This window comes from Phyllobates terribilis, unplaced genomic scaffold (assembly GCF_046119375.1).
Source record: "Phyllobates terribilis strain yellow unplaced genomic scaffold, ASM4611937v1 Scaffold_7__3_contigs__length_470593459, whole genome shotgun sequence".
NCBI classification, from domain to species: domain Eukaryota; kingdom Metazoa; phylum Chordata; class Amphibia; order Anura; family Dendrobatidae; genus Phyllobates; species Phyllobates terribilis.
The window spans coordinates 402561018-402574197 of NW_027362767.1; the positions used below are offsets into that span (position 1 = coordinate 402561018).

A 13180-nucleotide genomic window follows, 5' to 3' on the forward strand; every position below is an offset into this window, starting at 1 on the left:
CGGGAATTTCCGCATAATGTGCACAGCACATCCGGATTCGCATTGCTATACCTGGCAGACCTATTAACAAACATTTACGCAGCGTTTCCGCGGCGGGAAAACCGCAGCGAAAATCCATCAAAAACGCATCGTGTGAACTTAACCTAATACAGATTGTGATAAAGAAAAATTAACACTAAAGTTTTATTTAAACATGTCATTTTCTGATGACAGCTTCCTATTAAATCCTGTTTGTTATTACCCGATGCAAGTGAAAAAATTCTTAAAGGGAATTTGCCACCAGGTTTTTGTCACCTAATCTGATAGAAACATAATGTAGGGGCAGAGACCCTGATTCCAGTGATGTATCACTTACTGGGCTGCTTGCTGTAGTTTTGATAAAATCCCTGTTTTATCAGCAGGAGATTAGCATTAGAGTAAGTAAACGGAAAAGAATCAGCTTACCCATATTAAGTAGAAATCAGGATGCACAGAAATCTTGTAATACTGCAAGTCCCAGAAGTAATAGGTTAAACAAATCCAGCATCTGGATCTTCTTATAACTAATATTTATTGAAAATATGATAAAGCCACATGATCCAACAGCAATGAAATCAGAATACGCGTTTTAGACAAGGTCTTTAGTCATTGCTCAACTGATTGGCTGCTTTCTGCCTATGCACAGTGTACACCGAAAGCTGTGAATATGTGGTGTTTGCGGGGTTATTCAGAGCTTCTTCCTGCTTGCTCCCTTTGAGTGACAGGTCTCTCTCTATGTGCATGTATCAGAAGAGACCTGTGAGTCAATGGCTGCCGGAGGGGAGAAGCCGCCTTTTCGACTAGTCACCCGTGCGGCTTAGCCCACGATATGTTTAAAAGCATTTTTTTCTCTGAAACGCTGCAGGGTTTCAGGGTCAAACATAAATGGCTAAGATCATACAGCTGTAGAAGAACACAATGCAGCACAATTCATTGGCTGCTCAGCCTCTGTCATCTCAGTCGCTGCCTATGCAGAGTGCAGCAGTCAAGATGAGTCTATCGTCGGCTGCTGCAGTCTGCATAGGCAGTGACTGAGATGACAAAGCTCACTACATTATATATGTGCCAGTGCACTGCTCCAAGAAGAGGCGGTGTTTGCTAGCGCTACAATGGAAGTCTCCATGGATTATTTGACAATGGTGGCAGGGAGGGCCCAACATTTTGTGCCCACACAGAATTTAGCCCCCAGGGAAGTCACCGTTGTGAACCCACGCTATGCCACCTTTGGTATCCCGCTTGTCTCACTTCTCTTCTACATCAGTGATTTCCTCAACATAATTTTGTTCTTCACAGCAGAATATAACATTGGTTGGAATTTTTGCAATCATGGCAATCCACCAGCAATAGGGAAAGATTGAAGTTAAGGGACAGTTGTAGCTTCTTGCAATTTTACCACAGCTAAATATTGTCATGGAGCCCCACAACCCCAAAATTGATAGACCTACGTGATTTGCAAGTAGGGTTGTCTGCGTTGAACCTCATGGGCTGAGTTCAGGGTTGTGTCAGAATTTGGGCTTTCCCTAGAATCCTCCTTTGGGTCAGTCCAACCCTGGTCGCTGCATACTGTCTATTTTTATTACATCCAGATCTTTTGATTACCGCTATACCCCATTTGCAAGAAAAACATGTCCTTGAAGGGTTGTGTGACTTCTTTTTTTAAAGAATATATATGTAATATGTGAATTCACGAGCTGCTACATTTATTTTTTTCCTAACTTTTTGAACTTTTTTAAAAGGTAAATTGAACTTTTATTTAAATATTTTTAAAATTTTTTTTACACATTTCTTAGTCCCATTGGCCATCATATGACCACTTGTCCAATTCACTGCAATACAGGGCTTCATATAAGCACCAACACAGTATTGACAAGTGTCACAAACCGATCAGAGCCACGTGCCCCTGATCCTTCCTCACAACTTCCGTGAGTTCCGGGTTTAGGATAATGTGATGCGAGCTTAGAAATTTTATATATTTATTTACTCAAAAGAGCGATGCTAGGTACAATATATACAAGCGGTTACAAGATATATATATATATATATATATATATATATACAGTAGTCAGACAAATACAGTAAGGAAGCAGTAATACGATACAGTAAAACAAAAAGGAATAAAAGTGAATATACCACACTTTCATCAAAGGTCTCTGGACACGGCAGGAAGGGTGCTGTCATGGGTCCAGGGCGGTTCCTTGTGTCTTTCTGCCCATCTGTAGCGACAGGTGACCCTCAACAGAAGACGCCTCCTCTCTCACAGAGGGACACATTTATACGTAACTTGGGCAGGGCGGAAAATAGGCGATTTACATGTAATCTCCTCTTCCCTTCTATCAGACATTTCATAATCCATTTCCCAGCAATATTCTCATTGTAAGGTGCGCATGGTAATTGATCTAACACTGGAGCTTCCCCTGACTTCAGAGGTAATTCAATTAGCTATTCCTCATTGCCATGATTCAATTAGCTCCCCCATACTCTTGTCAGGAATGGGCGTTTGCACTACAAAGGTATGTATCCTAGCTGACCTGTATTCAATTCTCTCCTGGCTTGTCACCCTGGAATCGAACAGAGGCTCCCAGGGGTTGATGTATTGAAGGGAAACAAATGCTGATGTAAATACTTTGTCCTCTCTGAGGTGAGACTGCATGCCCAGGTACCCATTGTGTTAATGCTGATTACCTGGAAGCAGCAGGAAGAAGGAGGGAACACATGGCCCTCCAACCCCCTGGGGTCCTTTGAAGTCAGACAGACTAGCATTTCTGCTGAGACCTTCATACCTGGGAATATGAATTTCCAGTCCCTGGCCTCACCACACCTCCCCCTTTTAGAGTGCGTTCGGAGGAAGACCTCATCGTTCATCATCCGCAAGCACTTCAGCTGCCTCCCCTTGCCTGGATAACCCATCTGCTTTACCGTGGGCCCGGCCGGACCTATACCGAACATCAAAGTTGTAGTGTTGGAGAGCTAGGCTTCAACGCAACAACCTTCTGTTCTCACCGGCTACTCGAGATAGCCAAGTGAGGGGGTTGTGGTCCGTCACCATGGTGAAATGGCGCCCGTACACGTATGGCTGCAGATGCTGCAGAGCCCACACGATCGCCAGGCATTCCTTCTCCACCGTAGAGTAGGCCACTTCCCTCGGCAGAAGTTTCCAACTGAGGTATTGAACAGGGTGCTCTTGACCTGCTGAGTCAGGTTGGCTCAGCACCGCACCGAGTCCGTAGGTGCTGGCGTCAGTCTTTACTACAAGCGGCCGGGAGTCATCGTACGCCTGGAGTACAGGGGTTGCCACCAGGGCAGCTTTCAAGGCCTGGAAGGAGTGCTCGCAGTCCGCTGTCCAGTTGACGGCTTGCGGCAGCTTCTTCTTGGTGAGGTCTGTCAGGGGCTTGGCCAGGGCACTATAGTCCTGTACGAACTTCCTATAGTCCCCGGCCGTACCCAAGAAAGACATCACCTGTTTCTTGGTCCTTGGGGTGGGCCAGGTCGTGATTGCATCCACCTTCCCGGGTTCTGGTCTCAGTTTCCCCCCACCTACCCGGTGTCCCAGGTATTGGACCTCGGTCATGCCCATCTGACACTTTCCCGGCTTGATGGTCAAGCCTGCCCGGTGGATCCGCACCAGCACCTCTGACAGGTGCCGAAGGTGTTCCTCCCAAGTGGGGCTGAAGACAGCAATGTCATCCAGGTACACAGCAACGAATCCTTCGCACCCTGACAGCAAGGTGTTGACCATCCGCTGGAAAGTGGCGGGGGGCATTCTTCATGCCAAATGGCATGACGGTGGGCTCATACAGTCCAAAAGGAGTGATAAAGGCTGATTTCTCCTGTGCCTCTGGGGACAGGGGAATCTGCCAGTATCCTCGGCTCAAGTCCATGATGGTCAAGTACTGAGCCTTGCCCAACCGGTCAAGCAGGTCATCGATGCGCGGCATGGGGAACGCGTCATCGGCGGTAATGGCATTGAGCCCCCTGTAATCCACACAGAACCGGGTCATCCGGTCCTTTTACAGGTGAGGCCCATGCGCTGGTGGACGGGCGGATCACCCCCAGCTCCAGCATCTCGGCAATCTCCTTCCGCATTTGCTCCTGTACCTCCAAGGAGACGCGATATGCCGTTCGCCGGATAGGGGCGTGATTCCCCGTGTCCACTCGGTGGACTGCCAGCTTTGTCAGCCCGGGCTTTCCCGAGAGGAGGCCAGGGAAAGGGCGCATGACCTCCTTCAGCTGGGACCGTTGGTCCTCAGACAGAAGGATGTTCATGGGGGCATCCTCCATGGACCCTCCCGCACGGGCATGGGCGAGCAGATCCATGAGGTCCTCCTCCTTCCCTTCCTCCGGCAGACTGCACACCGGAAAGGCACAGGCTTCCCTGTCATGATGCGCTTTCATCATGTTGACATGGAAGATCTTCTGCCTGTTCCGGACCGGGTCAATTGTGACCAGGTAATTGACCTTGCTGAGCTGCTGATGCACGTCATAAGGGCCCTCCCATCTTGCCTGAAGCTTGTCCTGGGGCACAGGGACTAGGACCCATACTTTCTGCCCTTCCTGGTATGTCCTCTCCCGTGCATTCTGGTCATACCAGCGCTTCTGCTCTGCCTGGGCCTGGACCATGTTGTCATGCACCAGCTGCGTCAGAGCCTGCATTCTGTCACGGAATCGCAAGACAAATTCCACGACTGAAACGCCCGGGGTGGCTGCTTCTTCCTCCCAGGATTCCCTCACGAGAGCGAGGGGTCCCTGTACCCATCTTCCATACAGGAGCTCGAAGGGGGAGAACCCCGTCGAGGCTTGAGGCACTTCCCGGTAAGCAAACAACAGATGTGGGAGGTGTCGCTCCCAGTCGCGTCCCTGGGACTCGACCAACATTCGGATCATCTGTTTCAACGTGCCATTGAACCGTTCACACAGGCCATTAGTCTGTGGGTGATACGGGCTGGACACCAGATGTTGCACCCCTGTTTGGTTACACAGGCTCTGCATCAAGTCAGACATGAACTGGGTCCCTCGGTCCGTGAGCATCTCCTGGGGGAAACCAACACGGGTGAAGATTTCCAGCAGGGCTTTGGCCACTACGTCTGCCCGGATGGAGGACAGCGCGACAGCTTCTGGGTACCTAGTAGCGTAGTCCACTACCGTTAGTATGTAGCGTTTCCCGGAGCTGCTGGGAATGGGCAGCGGCCCAATGAGGTCCACAGCAATCTGCTGGAAAGGCTCACCTATTATGGGCAGAGGTATCAATAGGGCTTTAGGGCCTGGCCCCGCCTTCCCCATCCTCTGACAGGTGACACACGAACGGCAGTAGGCAGCTACTGCTGTCCCCATCTTAGGCCAATAAAACAAGTGGGCTAGCCGAGCCTTGGTCTTAGCGACCCCTAGGTGACCAGCCAACGGAATCTCATGCGCGAGCCGTAACAACTCAGCCCGATACGGCTGAGGTACCACTAGGTGCCTCTCGCCGCGCCAACCTTCTTGTTCATCTGTGGGCAGTGTTTCCCTATACAGCCTCCCTTGGTCCCAGAACAAGCGGTCCTTATCTGTCTCCAAGGGGGGCTTACCTGCGCGTTCCTTCAAGGCTTCCAGGCTGCTGTCGGCTTGGACAGCCGCCTGGAACTCCTGGCTGGAGCCCGCTAACAGGGACCTGAAGGCCGCACTCTCGCCGGAACCCTCAGGGAACGGCGCTGGGAGGTTAACACCAGTGGGCCCAGTCCCAGAGCCAGGTGATGGGGTGGAGGAGTCAGGGTGCAAAGCGGCCTCTGCCTCCTGAGCCCTCCTGCTGCGGGTGACCACAGCAATGCCCGGGGTCTCCTCAGGGAGTCCCGGTCCCCTTCCCTCACCTGGATGGGTTGTGGGGTCACTGGGGGTTGCCCCAACATGTGATACACACTTGACAGGTTCACTAGGTTTTGAGCTGCTGGAGGGATCATGTGCAAGCTGACAGTTGAGTGGGGCAGGCAAGGCCCCCACCAGCTCCTCAGCCAAGCCAGAGAGTTCATTAGCACGACAATGAATTCCATTAGCATTTTCACTGAAAAGTTCAGAACTGGACATGTCAGCTGAGAGAGCAGGAAGGGGGGCTAAATCCCCCCCAGCTGCACTCCTGTCAGCTGGCACATCACTACAAGGATCAGCATGTACGGTACCACAAAGTATAATATCACTTACAGATACATTACCACGGGGCAGTGGGGTTGTTCTCTTCCCATACTGAGAGGTGAGAGACCCCAAGTCTGTCCCCAACAAGACATTAGCAGGGAGACAAGATGTAACCCCGACCTCTACCAGCCCCTTGTCCACACCCCAATCCAGATGCACACAAGCCATGGGTAGAGTTATCTTCTCCGTACCCACCCCACTGACGGTCAGCGTCTTTCCAGGGATGATACTCTCCGGGGGTACCAGTTCAGGCTGTACTAGGGTCACATCGGCCCCCGTGTGCCTTAGTCCCATAACCACTTTATTCCCCACAGTCACTTGCTGGAGATTGTCATTGGGCCTGGCCCCACCCCTCCCCACCACATAAACTGTTGGACCCGTTGCTGGGGTTTGGGAAGTAGGGGGGTTCCTCTTCTGGCTAGGGCAGTTCGCCATGTAATGACCCGGCTGATTGCAGGCATGACATCGAGGGGGTCCTCCCTGGGGCTTGGAAGGGGGAACAATGGGGCCCATAGGTTTTCGGGCGGGGGTAGTCTCAGGGGAAACTGCAGGGTTACCCGCAACAGGATTGGTCTTACCCCCCCTCCAGCTGGTGCTGACGGGTCTCCGCGACGTCCGGTTGGCGACGTACTCATCCGCTAGCTCCGCAGTAGTTCTGGCATCTTGGGGTTTCCGGTCCAGGACATATTGTTGTACTTCCTCCGAGCAAATGTTTAAGAATTGCTCTTTGAGGAACAGATCCAAGGTTGCTTCGTCGGGGTGGTCTATCTCTCCCTCTGCCCATCTGTGAAGCTGGACACTCATCTGGAGCAGAGTCTCTAGGTGGCTCTCGGTCGGTCGTTTCCTCAGGCTGTGGAATTTCACTCTGTACACCTCAGGCGTGAGACGGTACCTCAGGATCAGCGCAGCTTTAATGAGGTCATAGTCCTGCTGCTGGGCTGCAGGGAGAGACGAGAAAGCGTCCAGGGCTCTCCCACTTAGCCTGGTGGACAGGGTGCGTGCCCAGTCTGCCTTGGGTACCTGGTACTGGAGACACACCTGTTCAAACCCTTTCAGGAAAAGGTCCAGGTCTCCGTCCGATTCCAGGACAGGCAGATCCTCTGAGCGCAGCTTAGCTTTTGGGGCTGCTGGAGTCTGTGCTGTTTTAGCCGGTGGGTCCTGCCGGCTCCGCAGCTGGGCTAACTGTAGCTGGTACTGCCTCTCCTCCTTTCTTTCCCGGGCATCTCGCTCAGCTTGCCACGCATCTCGCTCAGCTCGCTCCTTTCTTTCCTGGGCATCTCGCTCAGCTTGCCACTTTCTTTCCTGGGCATCTCGCTCAGCTTGCCACATGTGGAGCACGGCCTGGCTCTGCTCCTGCTGTCCATCTCTCAGAGCCTGGAGGTAGGCTTGCATAAGAGCGTCCAGGGCCGGGTTACTGGCCCCTCCAGCTGGAGCTGTGGATTGCATAACAGAATGTCCAGGATTTTCGTGGGTGTTGGGGGCACTTCCACCCTCCGCTGACACCTCAGTCTGGTCAGCGACTGGCACCACACTGCCACCTTCCATCTGCTCAGCGTCCCCTCTGGTAGCACTCATCTGGGAACCTTTGCTTCTGAGGCAGTATGCCATCCACCAGAGACCGTAGCCAAATAAAAGATAGGACAGAAAACTAAGAGGGGGAAGGGTACAGTATCGTACACACGCTTTCACTGTATACTATGTCTGATCTACTAACTAGCACCGAGCTCAGTTCACAGATATCCAAATCCCACCGCTGCCACCAATTGTCACAAACCGATCGGAGCCACGTGCCCCTGATCCTTCCTCACAACTTCCGTGAGTTCCGGGTTTAGGATAATGTGAAGCGAGCTTATAAATTTTATATATTTATTTACTCAAAAGAGCGATGCTAGGTACAATATATACAAGCGGTTACAAGATATATATATACAGTAGTCAGACAAATACAGTAAGGAAGCAATAATACGATACAGTAAAATTAAAAGGAATAAAAGTGAATATACCACACTTTCATCAAAGGTCTCTGGACACGGCAGGAAGGGTGCTGTCATGGGTCCAGGGCGGTTCCTTGTGTCTTTCTGCCCATCTGTAGCGACAGGTGACCCTCAACAGAAGACGCCTCCTCTCTCACAGAGGGACACATTTATACGTAACTTGGGCAGGGCAGAAAATAGGCGATTTACATGTAATCTCCTCTTCCCTTCTATCATACATTTCATAATCCATTTCCCAGCAATATTCTCATTGTAAGGTGCGCATGGTAATTGATCTAACACAGGAGCTTCCCCTGACTTCAGAGGTAATTCAATTAGCTATTCCTCATTGCCATGATTCAATTAGCTCCCCCATACTCTTGTCAGGAATAGGCGTTTGCACTACAAAGGTATGTATCCTAGCTGACCTGTATTCAATTCTCTCCTGGCTTGTCACCCTGGAATCGAACAGAGGCTCCCAGGGGTTGATGTATTGAAGGGAAACAAATGCTGATGTAAATACTTTGTCCTCTCTGAGGTGAGACTGCATGCCCAGGTACCCATTGTGTTAATGCTGATTACCTGGAAGCAGCAGGAAGAAGGGGGGAACACATGGCCCTCCAACCCCCTGGGGTCCTTTGAAGTCAGACAGACTAGCATTCCTGCTGAGACCTTCATACCTGGGAATATGAATTTCCAGTCCCTGGCCTCACCACAACGAGGGTCTTCAGTGCCCCCCAAACTGCCATACCACCATCGATACTTTTAGAAGATGTCGGCTATATAATACAGCTGTCGCTGGCAGCGTAGTGAGCGGGTCTAGCTCCTGGGTCCCCTCCATAAATGTGCATCTGATATCTAACATATTAATATTATACAGTAGATTTGGGAAGGGGTGGATACGCAGACTGAGCTCAGGTCACTATCAAGGGCCACTTATGATATGGGGATTTGTGTGCTTTCATGGTCAAAGGACCTGGGATGATATACCCCTTTCTGATGACCATATAAGAGAAATGCCCTGACCAAAATTGTGACCCTCTGTGCAGAGAGTTACACCCCAAATTGACCTACATGTATAACCACCTCAACCTGTTCCTGTTTAACTGGAAATCTCAGTGCCTCAGGGTCGAAGTGTAACCATCAAGCTGTTACGATACTGGCGAAGTACTGCTGGAAACCAGTGGCCGAAGGAGCACAAGCAGGAATAGCAAGCGGTAGTAGGAGTTCTTGGAGATAGCAAGGAGTTGTAGGAAACAATCCGTAGATGAATTAGAACAGTCAGGGTAAGAATTTCCGGAGCTGGAGACTGAAACTAGGCTAACAGCTAGACACAATACTCAAGCAATGAGTGACAGATCCATGCGACTTTAAGTAGGCCCAAACAGGAAACAAATGAATTCCATAGAATCAGAATCCGCCATCTTGGTAAAGGGCAATTGCAGAACACAACAGCAGCCTCCAGTGGTAAGGAGTGAAACTGCAACACAATTATTAAGGTGAACAATAGTAGCCACTAGTGGTCAAACTGTAGAAGGGCAGCATAAATCCTGACACAAGCTCTGTCATTATCCAGTGTGCAACCGTTAAGCTTGTGCCCGCAGAGAGAGATTATTCTCATGAGACTTCCTTGCCTCAAGTTGAATAAATAAGTTTCAGTTTAACCCTGACATTTCTGTGTCCATCAATGTGCTATCCTGTGTTGTGGGGTTTGCGTTTGAGGTCAAAGAACCAGGCATAAAATACTGACCTGCTTATGTCTTGTATATATATTTGTGTTAATTCACTATGACTGATGATGAAGTACAGGGAGATTCACTGAAAATAGGCCCCAAATATTCTATTGTAACTTCAGTTTTCATCGACGCTGGAAGTGATCTCCGTTTTCTGCCAAACACATTCTCACGTGGCGCTCCATGTTCCTGTACGTATCGGCAAACATATTGGGGGAAATTATAGCAATTTCACCTTGGATGTTAAAATCTTCCACGCTACGTGGCTTTTTCCATTAGACTTTTCTTATGAGCATACCCCAAAGAAAGAAGTATGGTGGTGGCCAAAGCCACTGTTGCCGAAAAAGGTCTCAATTTCTGTCATGCACCCGGAAGTCGCAAACAGAGACTACATGTCGGTACAACTGTCTGGCTCTTTACTCATCGCTTTTTCATAATCCCGGCATGTTCTAAGCTCGATAAATTGAGGAGCACATTGCACGTTAAGTTTGTTTTTCCTAGCAATAGTTGTTACAGAATATTCGGGGTATCTTTCGAGTGAATCTACCTGTATTTGAGGCCTGTATTAAGCTTTGCACGGGATATCAGTAGTGTCTCTTTAAAGAGAAGCTAGCATCAGAAAATTACCTATTGTTTAAATCAGGTTTTTTGTGTTAAATGTATTTTGTTTCCATTTTTGGCAATGTTTTTTTCCATATCACAATTTGTATTTAAAAAAAAAGAGAAATCTTGTAATTCTCAAACCGGCCACTGGGGTTTTGTTTTAGACTCTAACTTCCTGTTGTTTGAGGAAACAGCACATGTGCATTAGCAGCAATGAACAGACTCCACCCCTACCATTTGTATTGAAGCATCTAATGAGCGTGTTCAGAGGTCATCGTAAAGGGAAGGGGTCAGCTGTGACATTGCGTATTGTGGTTGGAGAATCCTGTGTTATCAGCTGTGTATAGAGGTGTTACCTGTCATTGTAATCTTGCCTCTTACTGATAAATTCCTCCTGAATGTACAGGATGTACAAGTCTAAAAAGCCTCTAAAAAGAATAAAAAATTTGTTTTTTTAATAAAAATTGTGACATTAAACATTTTTTTTTTAACTAGATGTAACACAAAAAGCTAAATTAAACAGTCAGTTATCATTTTCTGATAATACAGTAGCTTTCCTTTAATTGAAATTTGGTTATAAATGCTCTAAACTCCCTAAGTACACACGGCTGTGGTTGATTTATGTCATTAGTGCCTATTTTGTATGAAAAAAAAAAAAAAAAAATAAGCAAGGGAATAATCTGGAATATGGAAGGCATGTTGGTTTCATATTCTTGTCCGAGTGTTTTTGAAACTTTTGCCCTTTTCTTTGCTGTTGTAGTTACATCGTGAGAGTCCGCGCAGTGGTGATGTCCAGAGACGACTCTAGTGGGGGCTGGGTGCCTATGGGAGGAGGAGGTCTCAGTCACGTAATGATTTGCAAAGTTCGACGACCAGACACCTCTCACCAACGAGACTACCTTATCCGTGGGGAAAGGCTGAGAGATCAGACTGTACGTATCATGGTCATGTAAAATGTATAGAAACATAGAGTAAATGTTATTTTTCATATGTTGGATAGGATTAGGAATAAGACATTTATGACGCTCTATCATCCTCACTCACATCCGTCGGCCATGTTGAGCGGTTGACCTATATTCGGCATTAGAAGTTACCAAGCACTAGGAACCCCCCTGATTCATCTCAGGGTTCCTCACGTTGACAGCTGACCTTTCAATGACAAGTTCACTATAATCTTCAGGCGTCTTATAAATGCTCATAAAGGACACAAGGATAGATTTTTTTTTAGCATGCCCTAACCAAAAAAAACCTATAACTTGCATCTGCTTTGATTGTCTTAATTATTTATTAGTCAAATTACAAATTATATGTGCCACCTCTAAGTGGGTCACCAATTGGCCCACTTGTTTTTTACAACCCCTGTTAAGAAGAGTCCCTCAAAAATAAGACAACCAGATGTTTTCTGCCGCTAGGTCAGCTGCAAACTATGTGGGATCTCAGCAACAAGTGTTCAGTTTTCCCTACAGCTCCCCCACAGGGGAAATGTAGCATTACAAGGTGTCCATTGAAATCAATAAGCTATTCTTGTAATGCATAAACAAGCCGGGTCCTCCAAATAGAGAGGCAGTGGTGCACTTTGCTCTAGGTAATTGATGGAAGCTGCAGATATTTCTATTGTCCTGTCTGTCTAAAAGGATCAGGTCCGACGCCAGCACCTGGGCAAGTGTCGGAGGTTACGGCGGAGCCCACTCTGCTCAGGTTTCAATCTGTGACAGCCACGGTACATGTCCAGCAGATGTACGCACTGCATGTATAGCACGGGTGCCAGCTGTATTGTACAGCTCACACCTGAGTGTAACTGATTACATTCTGCTGCCAATTGTTAGAGCCGCATTTAAAAGGTTAGAAATGGAGGAAGGTGTCCCTTCCTACCCGCATCACCCGCTTTCCCCCCGGCCCACCGCAATGTGATTGTGATGACATTGTCATGGCTGCCGAGTTTGTACAACTTTGAAGTCCAGCCTGTGGACTGGACAGTAATTGTACAATACATTGCAATATTACAGTATAGCAGCATATTGTACAAGTGATCGCAAGTTCAAGTCTTCTAGGTAGACCATTGAAAGTTAAAAAAATAAATAAAAGTTAATATCACTCCTTCTTTTCCCAGAATAGAAATAAAATAAAGACAAAAGAGATGAACGCATTTGGTAAGGTTGAGCGCTTGACTGTCCAAATTAATAAAACATAACAGTTATCCCATATAGTGAATACCGCAATGGGAAAAAATAAATAGAAATGGCAGATTTGCTGCTTTTTGGTCACTTTGCCACCAAAAAGAAATGTAATGAAAGAAGATAAGAAAGTCATATAGACCTCAAAATGATTCCAATAAAAACAACATCTCGCCTCATAAGAAAACATATTGCTCCATAGACCAAAAACAAATGAAAAAGTTACATTCCTTGGCAGATAAGTAGGAAAAATCAAAAGCGAAAAGGCGTCAACTGGTACGCTGTCATCCAATGGCCTATATAAACATAGAGCCGGCATTAATTTGGAAGCCTTGCTTTAAAACAGTCCATCCTACTGACAGACGGCCGTCAGCTTATTGATGTGGTGGCCACCTATTCTGTCAGTCCACTGCATACAACCCTAATTCCAAAAAAGTTGGGACCCTCTGTAAATTGACAAGAATGCAATGCTTTGGAAATCTCTTCTCGACATATTTTATTCACAACAGAACATAGAATA

The 13180-nt window shown here is 47.9% G+C and overlaps 1 protein-coding gene across 1 annotated transcript in view; it reads left to right on the plus strand.

The window, feature by feature from the left end:
- The window catches only part of SPRED3 (sprouty related EVH1 domain containing 3), a 71090-nt gene that overhangs the window by 14954 nt on the left and 42956 nt on the right, over positions 1-13180 (plus strand). Inside the window, exon 2 of the mRNA XM_073641633.1 lies at positions 11247-11418. Coding sequence (XP_073497734.1) covers positions 11247-11418 — 172 coding nt within the window. The remainder of the gene's footprint in view (positions 1-11246; positions 11419-13180) is intronic.